The sequence below is a fragment of the Mauremys reevesii genome, linkage group 20 (assembly GCF_016161935.1).
Source record: "Mauremys reevesii isolate NIE-2019 linkage group 20, ASM1616193v1, whole genome shotgun sequence".
Lineage (NCBI taxonomy): Eukaryota > Metazoa > Chordata > Testudines > Geoemydidae > Mauremys > Mauremys reevesii.
In genome coordinates, this window is record NC_052642.1 from 3,381,190 (window position 1) to 3,403,615 (window position 22,426).

At 57.0% G+C, this 22,426-nt stretch overlaps 2 protein-coding genes across 3 annotated transcripts; both read right to left on the reverse strand.

Moving 5' to 3' along the window:
• Positions 1–9: 9 nt before the first annotated feature.
• On the reverse strand, positions 10–4,231 carry ABHD11 (abhydrolase domain containing 11). Of its 2 annotated transcripts, none has more exons than XM_039507996.1 (5): positions 3,660–4,231; positions 3,395–3,568; positions 2,189–2,355; positions 1,673–1,854; positions 10–1,197 (listed from the first exon to the last, which is right to left on the reverse strand). In XM_039507996.1, the coding sequence occupies exons 1-5, from the start codon at positions 3,889–3,891 to the stop codon at positions 1,059–1,061; spliced, it is 894 nt and encodes a 297-aa protein (XP_039363930.1). In that variant the 5' UTR covers positions 3,892–4,231; the 3' UTR covers positions 10–1,058. The 2 variants fall into 2 exon arrangements, with proteins under 2 accessions (XP_039363930.1, XP_039363929.1); XM_039507995.1 differs by having other exon boundaries at positions 2,189–2,359; positions 3,660–4,223.
• Positions 4,232–18,886: 14,655 nt separating this feature from the next.
• On the reverse strand, positions 18,887–20,258 carry CLDN3 (claudin 3). Its single transcript, XM_039507253.1, has one exon. The coding sequence runs from the start codon at positions 20,050–20,052 to the stop codon at positions 19,408–19,410; it is 645 nt and encodes a 214-aa protein (XP_039363187.1). The 5' UTR covers positions 20,053–20,258; the 3' UTR covers positions 18,887–19,407.
• Between the last annotated feature and the right edge of the window lie 2,168 nt (positions 20,259–22,426).

The following is a 22,426-nucleotide window of genomic DNA, read 5'->3' on the forward strand; positions in this document are numbered from 1 at the left end:
AGTCAAACCTTGAAGCAGGAGGGTTTAATCTCCCTTCCAAAACTCTTCTTTTAATATTAATTGTTGAGTCTGGAAGTTCTTGTTATCCAGATAAATGCCCAGTCTCTATTTGAGTCTTGATAAAGTCAGGGACTTAATGATGTCCAGTGGCAGTGAGTTCCACAGTTGTATGTGTTGGGTGAAATGGTATTTGCTTTGATCTGAGCTGAGTTTCCTGACTTTTAATGTCATTGATGTCCCCTGGTTCTTGTGTTGTGAGACTAGGAGATTCTCTGGACTCTCATTCTGCTAAGGCTCAGAGGAGAACATGCTGCTGCCCCACTCCCCTGGTCTTGCCTCTGGGAGAAGGCCTGTAGGTTTCGATGCCTCCGTGCTGATTTGGCTTTATTTTAAATACTGTACAGAGTCCCAGGAAGTGATACAGAAAGGCAGAGCAAGAGTAGGCAGCGCTCTGGTTCCAGCCTCTGGTGGAGGATGGAATCTCCAGCAAGGTTGGGGTTGCACGCTGGAATCTGGACAGATTGGACTCTGACCCCCCACCCTAGAGCTCAGAGTCTCTGAGAACCGGCCCAGTCAAGGGTCTATGTGTGCTTGGAGGTCTGTGTGTGCTGGGGAAGGGGGCTGGGAATGAGAACAACCTTAAGACCCCAAAGAAAGGATTCAAATAAGAGGGAAGAACAGGGCCAGGGAGCCCATGGGCCACTGCCCCAACATGCTGGGGATGCACATGGAAGGGCATGATGGCCTGCGGGGAGCCTCAACTCCAGATCTGCCCTGGCCCGCTGGAACGAGCACTGAGGCCAAATCATCTCCAGCTGCCTGGGGTGGAGAGAGATCCTGGCCCTGGCAGTGCAGCCCTGCCTCACTCTCCGCTCTAGCCTGTCACACAGACGCATGGGTCAGGTGCTGAGCTTTCCATCTCAGAGGCCCTGCTTGTGGACAGGGGCCACACCTCAGCAGTGATCTGTCCCCAAGAGGATCCCCATGTCCTTCACGTGGTGATCCCGGAGTAGGCAGCCCTGGGAATCGCGCTCTCTCGGCCTGCACAGGAAGGAGCTCTATGGCAGCAGCAGGAAGTTGCAGATGGCCGTGATGAACTCTTGGGACTTATCTGCATGGACCCAGTGGCCAGCACCTGGGATATACTGGATCTCTGCCTCGGGAAAGAGCCGCTCGATCTCCGGGTAGTCCTCGGAGCTGCAGGGGGAAAGAACGTACCCGAGAGCTGGCCCATGGGGCTTACGCTGGGATCCCCAACACAGTCGGCGCGGGTCTCACGCTGGGATCCCCCCCCCACCTCAGCACAGTCAGCCCAGGGCTCACGCTGGGATCCCCCCCACACCAACACCATCAGCCCAGAGCTCACGCTGGGATCCCCCCCCCGCACCACCACCAACACCATCAGCCCAGGGCTCACGCTGGGATCCCACCCCCCAAACACGATCAGCCCAGGGCTCACGCTGGGATCCCACCCCCCAAACACGATCAGCCCAGGGCTCACGCTGGGATCCCCCCAAACACGATCAGCCCTTGTCTCACACTGGGATCCCCTCATACACACACCCCTCCAGCTCAGGGAGCCCAGGGCTCACTCCACCCCTCAGTACCTGTGGCAGCAGAGTGAGAGGGAACAAGCTGTGGGTCTCAGAGCCACAAGAATCCCAGGACTCACCTGACATAGGGGGAGTCAGATCCTGCTAGGAAGAGCGTGGGTCCTGTGTAAGGGGTGTGGAACACAGGGAAGCCCACGATATTGGCCATATGGTGGGAAATGGCCTCCAGGTTCGCCCGCCACATGTAACGGCCCTCGGCCTCCACCAGGTTGGTGAGCAGGAACTGCCTTACTGCCGACACCTGCGGCGAAGGTAAAGCATGTCCATCCGTCACAGAGCACACACACACGCCAGCCAGGGACGCCCCAGGACACTCCATCACACACCCACACTGGCAGACCTGACACACCACGTGGCACGTGTCTGCTCCAGCACACACCCCCCCCCCCCGCACCACCACGACAGATGCGGTGGCCGCAATGCCAAGCCCCAGTGCGGGCCCTGCTGAGGGTCAGACGGACATCAGGGCCAGGACTAAGGGCATGGGGATGGAAGAGCACCGGCTGGGGCTGGTGGCTCTGGGGCAGTGTGCTCCCACTCTGGGAGAGGGGAGGGCTCCGTGTGGGCTACCTTACCTGGATGGCTGGACGCAGCTGATCCTCTGCCAGCCGGCGTGCAGTGGAGCGGGGGATTCCACTTGGGATGCTCACTCTCCTCATGGCAGAGATGTAGGCCGGGAAATCTGTCACAGCCACGCTCTCTGTGGGACTAATGTCTACAGACACCAGGCGCTCCACGAGATCTGGCTGGGGACACAAGCGAGTGTAGGGATCTCACTCCAGCAGGAACCCTGCTCAGGGCCACAAGGATCCCGAGGAATGATCAGAGGGCCCCACAAACAGATGCACCCCAAGAAAGGCTAGATTCTACCCAAGGGCCTTCCAGCCCCGACCTGCCTGCCACTCCCCAGCGAAGATCCCAGAGCACACAATAGAGCAGACAGTGAAGGCAAAACAGGGCGTTCATATCCAGTTTTTGTTTCCATAGCAGGGAGCTGTCAGCTAGCCCTGAAATGCAGCCACCTCTGGGGTGCAACATGACAGTAACTCTGACTGTGAGAATGCAGATTAATTCCCCAGATGAAATGGCAGGGAGTCACAGGAGACAAAACCCAGCAACCTGACTTATGACTGTGGGTGTTGGAAAATGTGAGGCAATCTTTAAGCCCACAGGCAATGAAGTCCTCACTGGAGAGAGAGCAGCTGTAGGTGCACAGCAGACCTAGCACTATGCTGGGAGGTTGCTTCTATGAAGATGCAGAGAGAAGAGCCCCTGGTACCGAACTGCCATTCCATTTCCTACAGCACCGTGTGCTACCTGGGGTCTGCCATGAGAAGTGGTCAGATGGCTCCCACTCAGTTTAGGTGTGAGAAGATCCCAGCTCCCCCGAATGGATCCCTCCTTAAGGCAGGATCCATTAGCTCCGTGCGAGCAGCACTCTGGGGCAGTCATACAGAGGGTGCCTGCCCCATTGTGCTGTGCTGTGCTGACTGTGAGCTGAGTGCACAGGCCAGCCAGTGCCAGGGGCCCAGAGAAAGGAACAAACTCCACTTGCCTTCGCTCAGCCCTGCCGGGACAGCACAGGCTGGGCTCTTATTCCTCACAGAACGGCGACTATGACACCCCCGGTGTGCCCTCCTGCACCCCAGGGAAGGGCGTTTGTGCTCCTTGCCAGGCCCTATGGCAGAGGAATCCATGTGGTGCGGGATGGGCAAACAGCAGCAATTGCCCCAAACTCTGCATCCTGCTGACTGTTCCCTGGCAGACGCACATGCACGTACCCGCTGCAGCGCCAGTGTCATGGCGGTTTTGCCGCCCATGCTGTGGCCAACCAAGACACACTTGGGGATGTGCAGCTGGCGCAGGAGGCGCTGCACGTCCAGGCTCATGGCCTCGTAGCTCATGGTGGGGCTGTGCGGGCTCTCGCCATGGTTCCGCGCGTCCACTGTCAGCACCTGGCGAGGAAGAGAAGCTGCTGCAAGCTGGGCAGGGCGGGCCCGGCACTCAGGCCCTTGGCTGCCCCCCGGCCCTGCCCCTGGCGCTCACCTTGCGGCCGCTCCGCTGCACCAGGGCCCGGGCAATGGCGCGGAAGTTGCCCTTGCTGCCCAGCAGGCCGTGCAGGAAGACGAGTGGGGGCTGCGGTGCAGGCCCGTCGAACACTACGTAGGAGAGGGGCAGTGGCCTGCAAAACATGGGCACTGAACTGGGCTGGAGGCAGAAATAGGCTGGGAGCAGGACACGGGCTGGGCAGGCTGGAACAGGGACACAGGATTGCCATACATCCGGGTCTCCCCAGACATGACCTCTTTTTTGGTAGTTTGCCCCGAGCCGGGGCAGATTTTTCAAAGAAGAAGTATCTGGGATTTTTCCTCGCGGACCAGTCGTTGCAGCTCAGAAAGAGTCGTTTCCATGCCCCCAGCGGTCCCTCCCCTGCTCCGCAGCTGCCAGATCCTGCCGGCCCCGGCCCCGGCCCCGGCCGCCAGGAAAACGGCGCCACCACGTGCCTGTGGGCTGGGCTGCCCGGCTGGAGGGTGGCAGAGCCGGGCCCGGCCGCCCCCGCAGCGGAGGAAGGAGACTCGCAGGCAGGTGCTGGTGCCGCACCCCCGGCCTGCCCAGCAGCCCCGCCACCGTGACAGGGCCCCACGCTGCCCGCACCTGGGGACTCACCCCCCGCCCCCGCGCCCGGCCTGGGGACCCGACACGTGGGACGCTGCGGGCCGGGCCGGGCACGTGGCGGGCGGCGCGGACCACTTACGTCACCGAAGTGCGCCCGGCCGCGCCGGCGGAACCGGCCGCGGCGCGGTTCGGCACCCGGACCCTGCCGGCGGCTGCGGGGCCCGGAGGAGGCAGAACCGGGGCCGGCCGAACCAGCGGAGCATCCTGGGCCGAGGCGGCGCCCGGCGGGCACCAAAGTGACCGGCCGCGCGCCCCCCCCCCACCTAGGGGGGGAGCCAGCGGGACTCCTGGGGCGGGGCTGCCCCAGGCACCGCCCCTCACGCTGAGGCCTCAGCCGCTGGGAGCCGGAGCCTCCCCCTTCGCGGCCCCGCCCCCTGCTCCCTGCGGACGGGGTCATGACCCCGGTTGCCGCGCGCCCCGGCCCCCGGGGAGCGCTGCTAGCGCGCGCTCCCGGCCGGTATCGGTCACGTGAGGCGGGTTTCGCTGGCGCAGGGCGCGGCCGCAAAAGGCTCCTTTTGTTCTGCTGAGTGAGCAGCGCCCGCGGGTCGGGGGCAGCGCCCCCCCCCTTGGGGTCTGGGACCGGGGTCAGATCAGCGTCCCCCCCGTGGGGCCCGGGACCGGGGGGGTCAGATCAGCGCCCCCGTGGGGTCCGGGACCGGGGTCAGATCAGCGCCCCGTGGGGTCTGGGACCGGGGTCAGATCAGCGCCCCGTGGGGCTCGGGACCGGGGTCAGATCAGCGTCCCGGGGGGGCCGGGACCGGGGGGGTCAGATCAGCGCCCCCCCCGTGGGGTCCGGGACCGGGGGGGTCAGATCAGCGCCCCCCCCTTGGGGTCTGGGACCGGGGGGGGTCAGATCAGCGCCCTCCCCCCCGTGGGGTCCGGGACCGGGGTCAGATCAGCGTCCCCGTGGGGCTCGGGACCGGGGTCAGATCAGCGCCCCTCCGTGGGGCCCGGGACCGGGGTCAGATCAGCGCCCCCTCCGTGGGGCCCGGGACCGGGGGGGGGTCAGATCAGCGTCCCCCCCGTGGGGCCCGGGACCGGGGGGAGGGTCAGATCAGCGTCCCCCCCGTGGGGCCCGGGACCGGGGAGGGTCAGATCAGCGTCCCCGTGGGGCCCGGGACCGGGGTCAGATCAGCGCCCCCCCCCGTGGGGCCCTGGACGGGGGGGGTCAGATCAGCGCCCCCCCGTGGGGCCCTGGACCGGGGGGGGGGTCAGATCAGAGCCCTCCCCCCGTGGGGTCAGGGACCGGGGGGGTCAGATCAGCGCCCCCCCCGTGGGGTCCGGGACCGGGGGGGGGCGGTCAGGGCAGCGCACGCCTCCCCTGCCCCCGTGGGCCCCGGGACCAGGGGGTAGGGGGTTAGGGCAGCCTTCCTTCCCCCCCGTGGGGCCCGGCACTGGGGGTGTTGTTAGGGCAGGCCCCCTTTGCCCCTCCCCTGTGGGGACCGGGGGGGGGGGGGGTTAGGGCAGCCCCCCCCGTGGGGCCCGGGACCGGGAGAGGCGGGGTTAGGGCAGCTTCCCTCCTCTCATGGGGCCCCGGACCGGACCGGGGGAGTTAGGGCAGGCATCCCTTCCCCCTCCCTGCAGGGGCCAACATTGTCTCATGTTTCTCTGTGAATTATTGGGCAGCGCTCCTCAAGCTAGCCTGCCTCTGCCCTGCTCCTCTCCATGTGTAGGGGAAACAGCCGCCCCGCACCAGCCCCCATCTGCTGGCTTGCACTGTCCTCCTCTCCCTCCCTGCCCTGCACGGATCAGGAGCCCCCTTCTCCAGCCCTGCGGTGGCAGGTGGCTGCCCCAGCTAGGGGCTCTCCTCCCCTTCTCCTGCATTGCCGTGGGGAGTTGGCAGCTTGTGGATGGCATGGAGCTTTGGATTTGTGTGCAGTAGTTCCTGGTATTGCAAATTAGATACCATTAACTCTGGCTTGACTAGAGACTGGGAATGGCTGAGTCATTACACTACTAGAATCTTTTTCCATATGATAACTAGCCTTACACCTCTTGTCAACTGTCTGTAATTGACCATTCTTGATTATCACTACAAAAGTTTTTTTCCTGCTGATAACAGGTCATCTTATTTAATTAGCCTCTTAGAGCAGGTATGGCATTGTCTCTGTATGTATGTATATATATATATACACTCTTCTTATATGGTCCATTCTATGCATCCGATGAAGTGGGCTCTAGCCCAGGAGAGCTTATGCTACAATAAATCTGTTAGTCTCTAAGGTGCCACAAGTACTCTTGTTCTTTTTGCGGATACAGACTAACACGGCTACTACTCTGAAAATAGTTCCTGCTGGTGCTCATTGAGTGGGTCTTGGGTGCTGTGCCACCTCTTCTGCCCGCCGTGCTACCCCTTCTGCCCACCATCCCACCTGGTGTGGGCCTGGCCCTCTGAGGGGGCTGGCGCCTGTGTTAATCATCTCCTAGGGTTTGATGATGAGAACAGAGAGTGAGAAACCAGGTAAACAAGTGGAGCCTGGCAGGGTTTATGGGGCTATCAAGCCATAAAACCAGCTGGGACAAGGCCTCAGACCTTTCTGATAAGCCAGGCCATGTGAGGGAACAGGGCTGGGCCGGCTGTGCGTATGTGACCGCCTGGGTGCTCAGTGCCACTCTAGACTAGCTCTGTGACCTTTGCCCAGGTACCCAGTGCATAGCTGGGGCTCTTGGCTCCGGGGATCTCCAGGAAGGGCGATGCAGGAAGAAGTCGTCTAATTTCGAGGAGGGATTTGATCTGTGGATTTCTAGTGTTGCCTGGCATTGGGCTTAGGTGGGCCTCTCCTCTGGTATTAAACTGGGCTGTCCTGTCCAACCTTTGTGGGGTTTCTTTCCCATCCAGTACTGAGACTGAGCCGGATGTGGTTTTGTCCTGTATTGGGCAAACGCCCTTTTGAAGAGCGTGCTGTTCCGCCCCTGCTAGGTGCATGCAAGGGCATGGTGGGGAGGGGGCGAGGTCATGCCGGCAGGGGTATCTCCACACCATACCCAGAAGTAGTCATGTCCGGAATCCAGGAATGCATGAGAGGCCACTCTAACTGGAATGGGGGCAGGCTGCCAGTAACACAGTAGATGCTGCTGCTGGGCTCACGAGTATGTGAGGCCTCTGTATGGCTGCTGCCCATGGGAAGGCCAGATGAGCCATTTCAGTCTAAGTCTGTCTGCCTCTCCCCAGATTCAAATGTCCTTCTGGGCTAAGTTGTCTCCTGCCCAGACTGGCTCCATGAGGTTGTTCCGAGTAGTTACAGCAGCAATCGCTGAGCACTGGGGGTGGGGAGGGTGTTGCTGTTGGCTGGAGGAGATTCCGTCCTTTTCGGTTGTCAGAAGTCTGTCTGTGCTCAGCTGGCCTGACATGGGATTGTGTGAGAGTGCAGGGGGTGGGGCGGAAGGATCTGGGTCTGCAAAGAAAATGATGAATGGCTGGAGGTGACGAGGTGCAGCCCAGTGGTGGGGTCATGGCTCTCAGCATTCAGGCCTGAGACAAGATGTACCAACTGCATCAAAAGCACAGGTGTGTCTGTGCCTGCATGTCTGGGTGTGTGCGGTGAGCTGCTATACACAGCAGTGGAAGGGGTGTCAGGGGTTTGTGCGCACATGCACACTTCTGAGGAAGGACATAGACTAAGGGCTTGTCTGCACATTTTTGCAGCGCAGCCCCTTTTTGTGACCACACTTCTCCTGGTATTAAGTTGCTTAGACTGGGAGAACTTATCCAACCCAAGCAATGATGCTGTAACTGCAGACACCAAGGGGGTTATAACAATTTATCTACATTGATTTTTCTACCATTGTACTCGTCTGTGCAAAGCGGTGCTTGGACCAGCTCTGAAAGCAATCTCTGTCCCTTCACAGCACCAGGGCTTTGCTCTGCAATACACACTGAGGCCTGCTTTCTGTCCAGCCATCCTGCTTCTCATCACAGTGCTGATCGCTGATGCCTCATCTTGTGCAGGAGCTGTGCTGGTCCCTCAGGGCTCGGCTCTGCTTAGGCAAAACAAGTGCAAGCAGAATGTGCTCAGCACTACACAGCAGTGTACGTAATGTCCAGACAGCTTTCTGTCCCGCTGGGGGCCAGGGTTTGATTCCTTGTTCACGTCCTGTGAATTTTTTGGGGTTACCTGAGGTGTCTGGGGTGAATCACTACCACTTGCTCACAGGGTGCGAGGAGTCCTGTCTGTGCCCACCATGGGAAACTCTCCCAATCCACTGGCTGCTAGCACCACAGGCAGTTACATGAGCCCCACTCTTTTCTATAGGAACATAAGAATGGCCATACTGGGTGAGACTAATGGTCCATCTAGCCCAGGATCCTGTCTTCCAACAGTGGCCAATGCCAGGTGCTACAGAGGAACCGAACAGAACAGGGCAATTATCCAGTGATCCATCCCCTATTGTCCAGTCCAAGTTTCTGGCAGCCAGAGGCTTAGTGCCACCCAGAGCATGGGGTTGCATCCCTGACCATCTTGACTAATAACCATTGATTCACCTGTCCCCCATGAACTTACCTAAATATTCTTTGAACCCAGTTATACTTTTGGCCTTCATAACATGCCCTGGCAGTGAGTTCCACAGGTTGACTGTGTCTTGTGTGAAGAGTCCCTTTTGTTTGTTTCAAACCTGCTGCCTATTAATTTCATTGGGTAATCCCTGGTTCATGTGTTATGTGATGGGGTAAATCACACTTCCTTATTCACTTTCTCTGCACTATTTATGATTTTATAGACCTCTATAGTATCACTCCTCAGTCATCTCTTTTCCAAGCTGAACAGTCCCAGGCTTACTAATCTCTTCTTGCATGGAAGCTGTTCCAAACCCCTAATAATTTTTGTTGCCCTTCTCTCTACCTTTTTCCAATTCTAATGTATCTTTTTTGAGATGGGTGACCAGAACTGTAAACAATATTCAAAGTATGTGCATGCCATGGATTTATATAGTGCCATTATGATATTTTCTGTCATATTATCTAAGCCTTTCCTAATGGTTTCTAACATTGTTAGCTTTTTTGACAGCTACTGCACACTGAGTGGATGTTTTCAGGCAACTATCCCCAGTGACTCCAAGATTTTTTTTCTTGAGCGGTAACAAGTAATTTAGATCTCATCATTTTGTATATATAGTTGTGATTATGTTTTCCAATGTGCATTACTTTGCATTTCTCAACATTTGAATTTCATTTGCCATTTTCTTGCCCACTCACCCAGTTTAGTGATACCCCTTTGCAGTCTGCTGTAGACTTAACAATCTTGAGTAATTTCGTATCCTCTGCACATTTTCCTCCTCATTATTCACTCCCTTTTCCAGAATCATGTACGAACATGTTGAACAGCACTGATTCCAGTACAGACCCTTGGGTGACCCCACTATTTACCTCTCTCCACTGTGAAAACTGACTGTTCATTTCCACCCTTTGTTTCCTATCTTTGAACCCGTTACTGATCCATTGCAGGACCCTCTTATCCCAAGACTGCTTACTTTGCTTAAGAGCCTTTGGTCAAGGACCTTGTCAAAGGCTTCCTGAAAGTCCAAGCACGCTATAATTACTGGATCACCCCATCCACATGATTGTTGACACCTTCAAAAAATTCTAATAGGTTGGTGGCGCATGATTTCCCTTTACAAAAGCTATGTTGAATCTCCATCAACGTGATGTGTTGTTCTATGTTTCTGATCATTCCAACAGTACCAATTTGCCTGGTACTGAAGTTAGGCTTATTGGCCTGTAATTGCCAGGCTCACATCTGGAGCCTTTTTAAACAATTGGCGTTACATTAGCTATCCTCCAGTCATCTGGTACCAAGGCTGATTTAAGCGATAGGTTACATACCGCAGTTAGTAGCTCTGCGGTTTCATATTTGAGTTTCTTCAGAACTCTTGGGTGATACCATCTGGTCCTGATGACTTCTTATTGCTTAATTTTTCAGTTTGTTCTAAAACTTCCTCTAATGACACCTCAAGCTGGGACACTTCCTCACATTTGTCACGTAAGAAGAATGGCTCTCATGTGGGAATCTCCCTCACATCCACTGCAGTGAAGACCAATTCAAGGAATTAATTTAGCTTCTCTCCAACAGCCTAGTCTTCCTCGAGTGCTCTTTTAGCATTTTGATCATCCAGTGGCTCCAATGACTGTACGGCAGGCTTCTGATGTACTTACAAATGTTTTTGCTGTTACTTTTTAAGTCTTTTGCTAGTTTCTCTTCAAATTCTTTTTGGCCTGACTAATTATACTTTTACACTTGACTTGCCAGCGTTTATGCTCCTTTCTATTTTCCTTACTAGGATTTGACTTCCAATGTTTATAGGATGCCTTTTTGTCCCTAATCCCCTCACTTACTTCATTGTTTAGCCATGGTGGCAGGGTTTTTTTCTCATCCTCTTACTGATTTTTTAAATTTGGGGGTACACAGATAGTTTGAGCCTCTATTATGGTGTTTTTAAAAGTTTCCATGCAACTTGCAGTCATTTCACCCTTGTGACTGTTCCTTTTCGTTTCCATTGAACTAGCCGCCTCAGTTTTGCGTATTCTCTTACAAGCAAGCAGTTTACGCACCTCACTTTGTGCTATTCGAGTGTTCAGTCCCTTGTATTTTGGGCACCCTTAATATGCACCCATCTGCTGCCTCTTGTGGAAGCAGTGCACCCAGTTCACTGGTTTCACCTCAGTTCAGCACTGTCCTTAGCACATGGCACTTGTACAGCTCTATAATAAAACCAAATTGAAGTTTAATTAACAGAGCTTCAAATAGAGGTTCAAAATCAAGGGTTTGGAAACCTAAGGTTCCAATTAAAATACAACACTATCTACAGCCTATGCTTATTAACAAGTGACTTTCCTGTCTAACAAGGTATTTCTCACCCAATGGTCAGTCCTTGCAGTGGTTGTCCAGTTCAGAGAGCTGGGATCCAACTTTCATGAGGCACCCCTGCTAACTTTCTCCTTGGCATAACAACTTGTGCTATTTCCTTTGCTCTTCTGCGGTTACAGGCTATTTGTGCTGTCTCCACAGATGTTCACCATTCCCAGTGGTGATCGAGCTAGCCCTGAGACCCTGCCTTGCCCCAAGTGCCAAGTCTCACTTCAACAGTTGTACAGCCTAATTGTAGAATATCAGGGTTGGAAGGGACCTCAGGAAGTCATCTAGTCCAATCCCCTGCCCAAAGCAGGACCAACCCCAACTAACCCCCCCCCCCCCCATTGAACTCTCAACCCTGGGTTTAGCAGGCCAATGCTCAAACCACTGAGCTATCCCTCCCCCCTACATTTGACATCTGCTAAACTATTTCCCATACTACTGTCGTGCAATAACCATGGCAGCCAGCTAGTTCTTAGCTTTTGGCAGAGACCCTACATGACCCCCTTTGATGACTGGTTGAGAAGTTGGTCAGACACAGGGGTAATAGATCTGCCTGGCATGTCTGAGTAACACCTCCGTTTTGGGGGCTGTGAGATTTACTCAGGGTTTGTGATGTGCATGGAGGAGCATGCACACATTGTAGTATGTTGAACAGGAGATGCTCCTGGGCCCTCCCCATGCACAACAGACACCAAGTGGAGTCCACCTTCTTCCCCAAGTCCACCCTGGGTGGAGCTGGATTCTGGTGCCCAGTGTGGCACCTTGGGTCTCTGCACCTCCCCTCATTGGGCCTCGCTCTCTTGCCCTGGAGAGGGGCACTCCTGTCTGTGTCCCTAGCCCTCTGTGAGGGTCACCCCCCCAGAATCTCTGCCCCCAAATGGGGCATTAGTTGCCTATGTTCTTTTGTGGATCTGGGCCTGGGGCTGAGGGTTCCAGTGGGCAGCAGGCTGCCGTGTTGCAGTGCTGAGCGGAGCAGTGCCTGTGCGCCTTTGAGGATCTGGGCCTCAGAAATTTAGGTGCCACTGAGTTCCTCAAACCCTAGCCCTGGAGGCACCTGAAATCCCTCAATGGCTAAATTTTCACTGTAAAAATCCCCTGGTTTTGTTTCTGCTGCTGGGCACATGCATGCCTCCCGCTAGGCCTCTGGACACCTAGCTCATGCTTAAGCCCCAGCAGGATCCTCAAAGCAGGTGAAGATAGGTGTTTGTTCGCCTGTCTATCTCGCCTACCTGCATGGGGCCTTTATAACCGTTAGCCCAGTGAGCTGTGGGAGACCCAGGTGTAATTCTCCCCTTGCCTGATGCGGAGAAAGGAGACCCTTGGGGCTCCCACCTCCCAGGAGGGGGCACCAATCACTGGACTTTGGGCTAGTCCAACGTAGGGTTCTCGGAATCTCTCCTGCTGAAGCTGTTCTACTTTGGATAAACACTTAACTAGCCATTGGGCCAGAGAGCAGTAGTGTGTCTACAGTGCATTCAGAGCTGTGATTGCAACATGTGTAGACGTACCCCAGCTGGCCTTGGGCAAAGCTAGCTCCAGGAAGCCACAGTGCCTAGAAAATCACAGTGATCCACAAAGCCTGGCTTGGGCCCGTAGGCCCAGACAGTGCATGGGGAGAAAGAGGCACCTGAGAATGGGATCCACAGAAGCCAGCACATTAGGAAAGGAGCTGCCTAAGCTGTCCAATAGCAGATGCTGATGAGAGGGGTGTGTCCTAAACCCTGCTCTGCTTAGGGAGGTGGGAGGCCCTAGCTCTGCTGGCAGTGCACACCTATGAACCCCTTTCCTGGAGCTGGTGCCTCAGCTGATTTTCACAAGAGGGGCAGGAGGGGCTGCTGCCCCCTCCCTTGTAGCTTGTGACCCCATGGCTAGAGCACTCCCCCGGGATGTGGGAGACTCAAGTTCTCAAGTCCCCCCTCTGCCTGATGAAGAGAAACAACGAACAGAGATTTCCCACCTCTCAGCAGCATGCTCTAACCCAGGGGTAGGCAGCCTATGCCACGAGAGCTGATTTTCAGTGGCACTCACACTGCCTGGGTCCGGGGGGCTCTGCATTTTAATTTAATTTTAAATGAAGCTTCTTAAACATTTTTAAAACCTATTTACTTTACATACAACAATAGTTTAGTTATATATTATACACTTATAGAAAGAGACCTTCTAAAAAGTTAACATTTATTACTGGCACGTGAAACCTTAAATTAGAGTGAAAAAATGAAGACTCGGCACACCCCTTCTGAAAGGTTGCCGACCCCTGCTCTAACCACAGGGCTCTGGGGCAGTCTGACATGGGCCTGCCTCAGTCTCTGCTGGTGAAGCTGTTCCACTGTGGATAAATTATTGACTAGTCATTGGGCCAACGAGCGAGAGAAGGACCCAGGCTCTCCTCCCCCTGCTCCAGTGATTCTTTATCCAAAGTGGAAAAGCTCCAACAGGAGAGACTGCGGGAACCCTGCATCCCAGTATGCCAGCCTGGGGGTTAGCACACTCCCCTGAGGGGTAGAGACCCAGGTTCCCCATCGGGCAGGGAGAGAACTGACACCCTAGAGTGCTCTAAACCAGGGGTGGCCAACCTGTGGCTCCGGAACCACATGCAGCTCTTCAGAAGTTAATATGCGGCTCCTTGTACAGGCACCGACTCCGGGGCTGAAGCTACAGGCACCAACTTTCCAATGTGCTGGGGGCAGGGCCGGATTAACCTTTTGTGGGCCCGGCGCCAAACATATTCATGGGCCCCCATGGAGGCAATGGAGCATGGTGCAGGGAGGTCAGTCCCCAGAGCGAGGGGCCAGCCAGGGGCGATGGGGCATGGCGCGGGCAGCTCAGTCGCCGGGGCGAGGGGCCAGCCAGGGGTAATGGGGTGTGGCGGGGGGAGGTCAGTCCCCAGAGCGAGGGGCCAGCCAGGGGCGATGGGGTGTGGTGCGGGGAGCTCAGTCCCCGGGGTGAGGGGCCAGCCAGGGGCGATGGGGTGTGGTGCGGGGAGCTCAGTCCCCAGAGCGAGGGGCCAGCCGGGGGCAATGGGGCATGACAGGGGCGGCCCTGCACTGCCCAATGCGAGGACACTATTTACAAACCAGCAGTTGCCAGACACACAGTGGCCTGCCCGGCCCTGTGCTGCCAGCCTGCCCCTTCCCCTGGGGGGTGGGCCACAGAGCCCCCCCACCCAACACCCCCCGACTCCATATAGCCAGAGCCCTCCCGGGCCCACTATGCCCAGTGCCCCCCAAGCCCCACCCACAAATGCACAGTGCCCTGCACAACACCACCCCTGCCCACAGCCCCACCACAACTGCCCAGCACCCCCCACAGATCCCCCACTTCCTAGTGCCCCAACACACACAGATCTTCCCTGCCCCTTCAGCACCCCCCAGGCTGCCCACAGACCCACTGCCCCAAGCCCTGCCTCCTGGCCACACTCACCAGCCCTGCTGAGCGGCAACTGTGTCTGCTGGGTGGAGCCGGCAGCGCAGCCAGGGCCGGTCCCAGGGTCAGGAATCACTCCGGTCCCTCGGGAGTGGCACGATCCGCCAGGCCAGGACCTGCCCCACTTGCCTGGAGGGGCCCAGCCAAGCCCTGCGCACTGTCCCCCCCCCCCACACCCCTGGCTGAGACTGGCCAGGCTTCTGCCCCAGTCCCGGGCGGCTCAGCTCTGGGGAGGCAAGTGGGGCCCCTCAGGTTGTGGGAAGCAGAAAGTGCCCAGAGCCGAGGTGCACTGGGGTCCAGCCAGGGGGCTGAGAGGAGCAGGGGGTGGGGTCAGGGGGCAGAGAGGAGCCCTCGGCCAGGCGGGGGGCAGGCCGAGAGGAGCAAGTGGTGGGCAGGGGGAGCCAGTGGGGTCTCAGGGCACAGTGCAAGCGGAGCAGACCGGGCCCAGCTCCATGAAGCCACTGGAGCCGTTGTAAACCCGGCACTGGCCACGGGGTGCTCACTGCTCAACCCCTGGCTCTGCCACCGGCCCTGCCCCCACTCCACCCCTTCCCTCCCCTGAGCCTGCCATGCCCTGGGCCTCACCCCCCCACACACCCCAAGCCTCCCGCATGACACGAAACAGCTGATCGGGAGGGAGGGGGAAGCTCTGATTGGCGGGATGCTGGTTGGCAGGAGGCGCTGGGAGCTGGGATGGGGAGCTGATGGGGTGGGGGCTGCTGATGTATGACTGTGGCTCTTTGGCAATGTACATTGGTAAATTCTGGCTCCTTCTCAGGCTCAGGTTGGCCACCCCTGCTCTAAGCACTGGGCTAAACACACTGGGGAAGGCAGCTCCTGTTCCTCCAGCTGGATTTTGAATGGGTCCTGACCACTAGGCGTGCTCAGAGCCGGGCTTGCTGGATTTCTGCCTCTGATTGCAGTGTAGCATACCTACCAGATCAGGCCTTGCAGGCAAGATGGGCATCCGTGCTCCTGCCTGTCTTCTCTGGTGAGGGTCCTGCTGCCTAGAGGGAGGCAGCAGTGTGCATACCCAGAGGCAGAAATACAGGCATCGAGGCAGCTTTCCTCTGAAAATGGAGGTGCCGCATGAGTTTAGGTGCCTATGGACAGTTAGGGGCAGCCGAGTGGAGGTTGTGGATCGCAGTGGTGCCTAAAAATAGGATCTATATCTGGGGCTTAGGTGCCTAAGTCATCTAGCTAGCATAACTCTAAACAGCAGTGACGATCCGGTGGTGCAGGCCTCAGGGTTGAACAAACCCACCTGGAACTCTAGTTACGTGGTCCTGTTCCTAGCAGGCACCAGGGGCTGTGCTGCCATGTCTACATTGCTATCTGTAGCTGGGCTAGCTAGATGAAAGCTAGCATAGACATGTCTACTGGGTGCACTCACACAGCTGATTGCAATGTAGACATACCCTAAGGGTGTAAAGAGACTTAATTTGCAACAATTTCACCAGGAAGTCTGGGAATACTCAGGTAAATTCCATCCCTAACCCCCACCTGTATTTCACCTTTGCTGCCATGCCTCTTAATGGTGCAAGGCCTCTTGACTCTCTGGTGCACATGGATTACAATAATCTGCACTTTTGCTGTACTCATGTACTCTCCCTTCCAATGTCAAGCCCCGGGAGTCTCAGTCTCCTCTTGCAAGGATGTCTGTGGTGCTGAGTCTCCATGGTGTGTTTGGCTGGATGGGTCTCTGGTGTCAGTTCTCACATACTGCAAGTGTGTGTGTGGTCAGGAGGGGCACCAGCCCCCAGTGAGGTGGGGTCTGAGGGCAGGGTCTTGTATGCCCCATATGGGGGTAATATTTATGGTGTCCAGGGTCCAGGCTGACCCATGAGATCAGGAGATGAGCAGGTGGGGTCCATGCTTTAGACACAGGTGTCCTGAGTTTTCTCTGGGAGAGGATGAGCCCTGTGGCCCTCAGCGGAAAGTTAAAAAGGGCAGTGGCAGAGTTGTGGCTGGAGAGCTAGTGGGTCTACCCCTGCCACGCCACCTGAATTGTCTCTTTTGTGTTCACTGCAAGGGCCAGGGCGGTGCTGGGCCCACGATTGCAGCCGCCAGGGTATGGAATGGCCCTGAGGGGTCAGGCGAAGAACACCGCCTCTCCTAGGCCCAGGACCCAGCTGGTTACTGACCCCACCTGGTCAGTGCGCAGCTCAAGCCAGCAAGTCACGTACCAGGTCAGTTTGTCCTAAGCAACGAGCATTTTTGTTGCTGATTATCTAGGAGAACGAGCCGGTCAGGCGGGCAGACCTACCAGGTACTGTGGAGAGCAGAGCCAGGTGGGTGCCAGATCCGTTAGAGTGTGGTGGGCAGCAGGGCTAGTCTCTGTCCGATCCCCAGAGTGTGCAGGGCTCCAGACTGCTCCCCTGCCCCGCGAAGGGCTCTATCATGGCCTTGCAAAGGAGGGTCACTTCCTGGGTGGGACATCTGCTTGGTAACACGGGGTGAAGGACATAGCCAGTCAGGGCCTGATCTCCGCACCTGCCCAAATAGTCTCTGCGGCTCCTGAGGTGTGAGGAGGTGGCAGGTATGGGATGGGGGCGAGTCTCCATGAGCAGCTCCATTCGGAAAGCTGCACTGCGGTAGGGCCACTTCTCCTGCTACAAGAGCTCCGGTAGATTACAGAGCGGGACAAGCTGGATGTCCTCATGGAGTAAAGGGGGTGGGGAGCAGGAACCCCTCAATCCTAGCCACTGTACTGGGCACTGCCACCCCTTGCGACATAGGAGCCCAGGCTGGGCCTTTGCAGAGCTCCATGCTCCCCACACAGGGCGGGGGAGCTCACCCTTGGCGTGTGTGTTTGCCTGTCTAGTGAAGTGTGGAGGGCAGGAGGGTGTGGCCTGTCCATCTCACGCACACTGTTCTGCTGGCAACAGGCTAATGCAAATAACAGCTTGCTCAATCCTGCCCTTCCCCCATACAGGGAAGAGACCTGTCCCCACCTAGGCAAGGCAAGAAATACACTTTGAACTATACTTGGCAGGGAAAGTAAACAGAGCAGAACCTGAGCTGCTGCTCCAATGTCTGTTAACCCATCAGCTCATGGCGGCAAGAGTGTCTGAGCATCTCCCCAGGGCATGGGGACATGGGGAGAGAACCCCCTCATTGGAATGGTACCCCTCTCTGTCACTCATTGGGATGGTGGGACCTGGGGAAAGGTAAACCCCTGGGCAGCCTGGGGAGGTAGTGGAGAGGGAGCTTGCAGCATGAACCCATGGGAGAGGAGAGGGCTTACTGAAAAGTGACCTGACAAGTCTCTTTCACCTGAGCGCTCTGGTTCACCCTTGCCCTTCCAGACAGACGCTCGAGCCAGGGCTGCAGCCTGCAGCCAGAGAAGGGAAAGATGATTTCTAGCACGTTGCTTCATACGCTGGAGAAGGACACGTCACTCAGCTGTTACTGGAACTGGACAATTTTATTGAAAAATGTAACTTGGTACAAAGCAGTGGAAGCATGACTGTAAGCGTGTAACAGGGCACAGCCTGTCCAGCGCGGGCAGGCAGGTGCTCAGAGAGACGATCGCTCTGCACACCCCCGCCCCAGTGTCTGCTGGCCTCCTTTCCCACCATGGCAAGGGAGGGCTCTTCATTCCTCTCATTCCCACAGTAGCCACCTCAGGGCCCCCAGAAGGATCAGCTGTTCTATGAGGCCAAGAGATCAGCTACTGTTCCATGGCCCATGATAAGTCCCAGCAGCGCAGGCGGGTGCTAGGAGGCAGCATGTCCCAGCAATAGCTTCCTTCACAAATCAAATCATGGTGAAAAATCTCTCCTAGATACAATAAACCATTTGTATTTACACAGACATCAAACCCACAGGCAGGCACACCCAGCTCAGGATTGATCCAGAGCGCTTCACTGGCAGAACGGTCCCCCCATCCCCCCACCCCCACTCCCTGCCCAGGACCCTCTCCACACCTCTGCCAGATTTCTCCCCCTGTTGCCACGAGCCCCCTCCATTCTCCAGCCTTGGCTTAGACTGCTAAGATACGGCTTGTTTAGCTCTCTCCCTGGTGGGTAGGTGAGCGCCTGGCACCTGCCCTGCATGTTCCCCGCCTCTCCCGCTGGCCAGCGCAGAGCAGTGGGGCGTAAGTCAGAGGTGACTCGGGAGAGAGCTCAGAGCCCTTTGGGGGCAGGGCATGGAGCCCACCGCCCTCCTCTGCTCTCTCTGCCTTCCCCCAACTCTGCTCTGAACGATGTGTCTCCCCTCTGCTCTATCCCTCGCAGAAAGGACGGGGGAGGGGGATGCTCCCAGCCGTGCCTCAGAGAAAACTCCTGGGAGGTAGGGAAAAGGAGGGGGTCCTAACACCTAGGGCATAGCCAGTGCCAGCTGGGAGAGGCTGCTGGCACATTCAGCACAAACACCTCTTCACCCTAAGTTACCCTTCCACCCCTCCCTGCCCTGGGGCCTGACTCTCAGGCAGAGTGTTTGCCAGGGTGCCAGCTGAGCCAGCCGGAGGAATCCGTTGGGTTTGAAGGAGGAGCGGAGCCCAGTGGGGCTTCTCCAGCCAGTGGGGATGAGGGTGTCTCAGAGCTGGGGTGCAAAAGATCAAAGACAAAGTATCTACAAACAGAAACGAGAGTCTTAGCAGGGGTTTGCTTCCCCTCGCCAGCAGCCCTGAGGGAGACGGAGCAGTTCCTCCTCCACCCAGCCCTTGGAATGACAGTCAGAGTCTGGTGACCAGCCAGCCAGCCATTGTCCTTGGGGCGGCAAGGGGGGGCTGTGTTCCCCGAGGGTCCTAAGGGCTACAGAGACAGTGGGGGAAGCAGTGAAGTCAGGAACAGTCTGATGAATGGATCAGGGCAGGCAGGAGGGGTGCTGGGCTGCCTCCCTCACACGTAGTTCCTCTTGTCGTAGCTGGGCCCGGTGGATCGGGGAGCAGAGTAAGCCACCTTGCCTGGAGTGTACTTATCATCCTTGGGGGGACAGGAGCAGCAAAGCAGAGCCCCCCCGAACAGCTGCAGTGCTGCAGCTGCCCAGCCCACGTAGAGGGAGGCGCCCAGCTCCCGCTTCTGTGACTCTAACACCACAGGATTGTAGAAGTCGCGGATGATGGTGTTGGCCGACCAGCACACGGGGATGAGGGTCATGATCCCAGCCAGCAAGAAGATCACCCCGGACACAATGGTGATCTTGGCCTTGGTGGTCTCATCTTCCACGCACCTGGTGCACTGCGCTCCGATGAGGGCAACCATGAGGCCCAGGATGGCCAGCACGATGGCGATCACCACCAGGGCACGCGCCGCCTGCAGGTCCTGGGGCAGCGCCAGCATGGAGTCATAGACCTTGCACTGCATCTGGCCCGTGCTCTGCACCACGCAGTTCATCCACAGCCCCTCCCAGATGGTCTGGGCTGTCACAATGTTGTTCCCGATGAAGGCCGTCACCCTCCACATGGGGAGTGCACAGCACACGATGGCGCCCACCCAGCCCACCACCGACAGGGCCACTCCACCGATCTCCAGCCCCATCGACATGTTGCCACGCCCTAGGTACTTTCAAGGCAACGGCAGAAAGGGAGCTGGACTCCTTAGCTGGCAGCACCTGCGGGCACCTGTCGCTGTCTGTGTAAGCTCCAGAGGATCCGCTCACTCCTGAGTGCACCTGTGTTGGTGGCTGCCTTATATGAGTGAGTGGAGCCAGGGCTGGGCTGCATTACCTCAGTGCTGCTCACTCACGCAGGGGTGGGGTTTCACCAACGGACTCTTCCCCTTTCGCTGACTCCTCTGCCACCACCCCAGCCCCACTCCCCCTTTGTTTATGGAGATGGCATTGGTGAGAGAGAATGGGGGAGGAGGCAGGAGGTGGAGCCGGAACCCTTCCCTGCTGGGCCCTGAGTTCCAGCCTGCTGTTTTCATGGCCATCCCTGGTGACAGATGCTCGCTGGGCTGGTGCCAGGCAGACACAGTGCTAGGGATTAGGAGAAAGACTGGAGTGGATTCCTGTGCTCCCTGGAAAGGGCCACCTGGGGGTGTCATCTCAGACTCCAGGGAGGTCGCAGCAGACCCTGTAAAGGGCAGGAATGGGACACTCTGCTTTCAGTAGCTGCTCCTGTTCCAGGGTCAGAGTGGAGGCCATAAACCCAATGCTGTGTCCAGACTGGTGAGGCCCACAGACGCATGCCCGAGCGTCCACTCCTCAGGCTTCAGGTGGCGACATGCAGCGGGAAAGCCACCGGCACCAAACCATCAGCCTGCACACCTGCCAGCGCCGACTGTCACAGACACACGCAATCAGTATCGACGCAGCAAAGCCCTGCCTCAAGGAGCCAGCCCTGGTGCAGTGGCCTCCTGCTGCTCTGTGGGTGTGGGCAGTGGTCCCAAAGGCCTGGGAGAACACACCAGCCCCATCCCACCGGGCTGAGCGAAGCCTCTGGACAAGGGAGGGATTCTCTATTCTCCACCCCACCCACTTTCCCCTTCTCCTCCGGACTGGAAAATGCGAAAGAAAAAAAAAGCGAGATTGGGAGGGCGGGCTGGGGCGAGCGGGTTTTAGGTGGGAAAGACCTGCTGGGCTGGAGACAGATGGAGATTATTTCCCTGTTCTTCCCCCTTGGAAATCTCTCCATCCTCCCTCAGGCACAGCTAGGGGAGCTGCTCTCCACAAAGAGGACCAGGCATCTATCCCACAGCCCAGGCTGAGTCCTTAATGTGCCTGTTTCTCCAAACACACCAACCAATTAACACCCCTGCCCCCCCACTAATACCTGCTGCCTCCCTGCTCCCCCAGCCAACGTGTATAACCGACCGTGCGCTCCTCTCCCTGGGGGGAAGGGGGGGCACTAGCGAGGATCCTGGCCATGAGCCCTGTCCTTCACTTGCTCGGGGCTAGCATTCAGATGTGCCAGATCAAAGCTGCTCTCCCCACAGGACAATGGAACTCAAACCAGGATCACTCTGGAGCACAGGGCAGGGCTGCCTGTTAACCAGGAGCACGAGAGAGAGGGGGTGAACTGCACAAGAGCTGGAAACACAAAAGACAACCTGGCTGCATGCTAGCATGTAAACGGGAAGGTAAAAGCACAGGATGACTCAGAGCCGGCCAGGCTCGTGGGTTAGCAGTAGGAGGAAGTGGCAGATGCCTGTCAATTGGTTCAGGGTGGGGATCCAGCAACCGCTGTCTTGCTGTGAGTAACCTCATCCCACCACGGCGACCCCACTTCTGAAGTGCTAACACGCCACTGGATTCTCAGCAGAGCTGGAGCCAGGCACTTTAATGTGGAGTAATTCAAGTTGACCTGCAACAAATGTCAAGTGGATGCCAGTCCTTAGCATTTACAGCATTGGGACAGGCCCTTATGACTGCTCCTGTCTAAGCCACCCATGTTTCAAAGCCCTTGTCATAATGGACACAGAATCTCAGGGTTGGAAGGGACCTCAGGAGGTCATCTAGTCCAACCCCCTGCTCAAAGCAGGACCAAACCCAACTAAATCATCCCAGCCAGGGCTTTGTCAAGCCTGACCTTAAAAACCTCTAAGGAAGGAGATTCCACCACCTCCCTAGGGAACCCATTCCAGTGCTTCACCACCCTCCTAGTGAAATAGTGTTTCCTAATATCCAACCTAAACCTCCCCACTGCAACTTGAGACCATTGCTCCTTGTTCTGTTATCTGCCACCACTGAGAACAGTCTAGATCCATCCTCTTTGGAACCCCCCTGAGGTAGTTGAAAGCATCTATCAAATCCCCCCTCATCCTTCTCTTCTGCAGACTAAACAATCCCAGTTCCCTCAGCCTCTCCTCATAAGTCATGTGCTCCAGCCTCCTAATCATTTTTGTTGCACTCCGCTGGACTCTCTCCAATTTTTCCACATCCTTTTTGTAGTGTGGGGCCCAAAACTGGACACAGTAC

Bases quoted from the DNA above. Each gene is read 5' to 3' on its own strand.
- CLDN3 (XM_039507253.1), bottom strand. From the start codon at position 20,052: ATGTCGATGGGGCTGGAGATCGGTGGAGTGGCCCTGTCGGTGGTGGGC.
- ABHD11 (XM_039507996.1), bottom strand. From the start codon at position 3,891: ATGGCAATCCTGTGTCCCTGTTCCAGCCTGCCCAGCCCGTGTCCTGCT. The intron at 3,569-3,659 runs GTGAGCGCCAGG...CTTCCTCGCCAG, and splicing joins TGCAGCGGAGCGGCCGCAAG to GTGCTGACAGTGGACGCGCG. The intron at 1,198-1,672 runs GTGAGTCCTGGG...TTCCCCCTGCAG, and splicing joins TCTGACTCCCCCTATGTCAG to CTCCGAGGACTACCCGGAGA.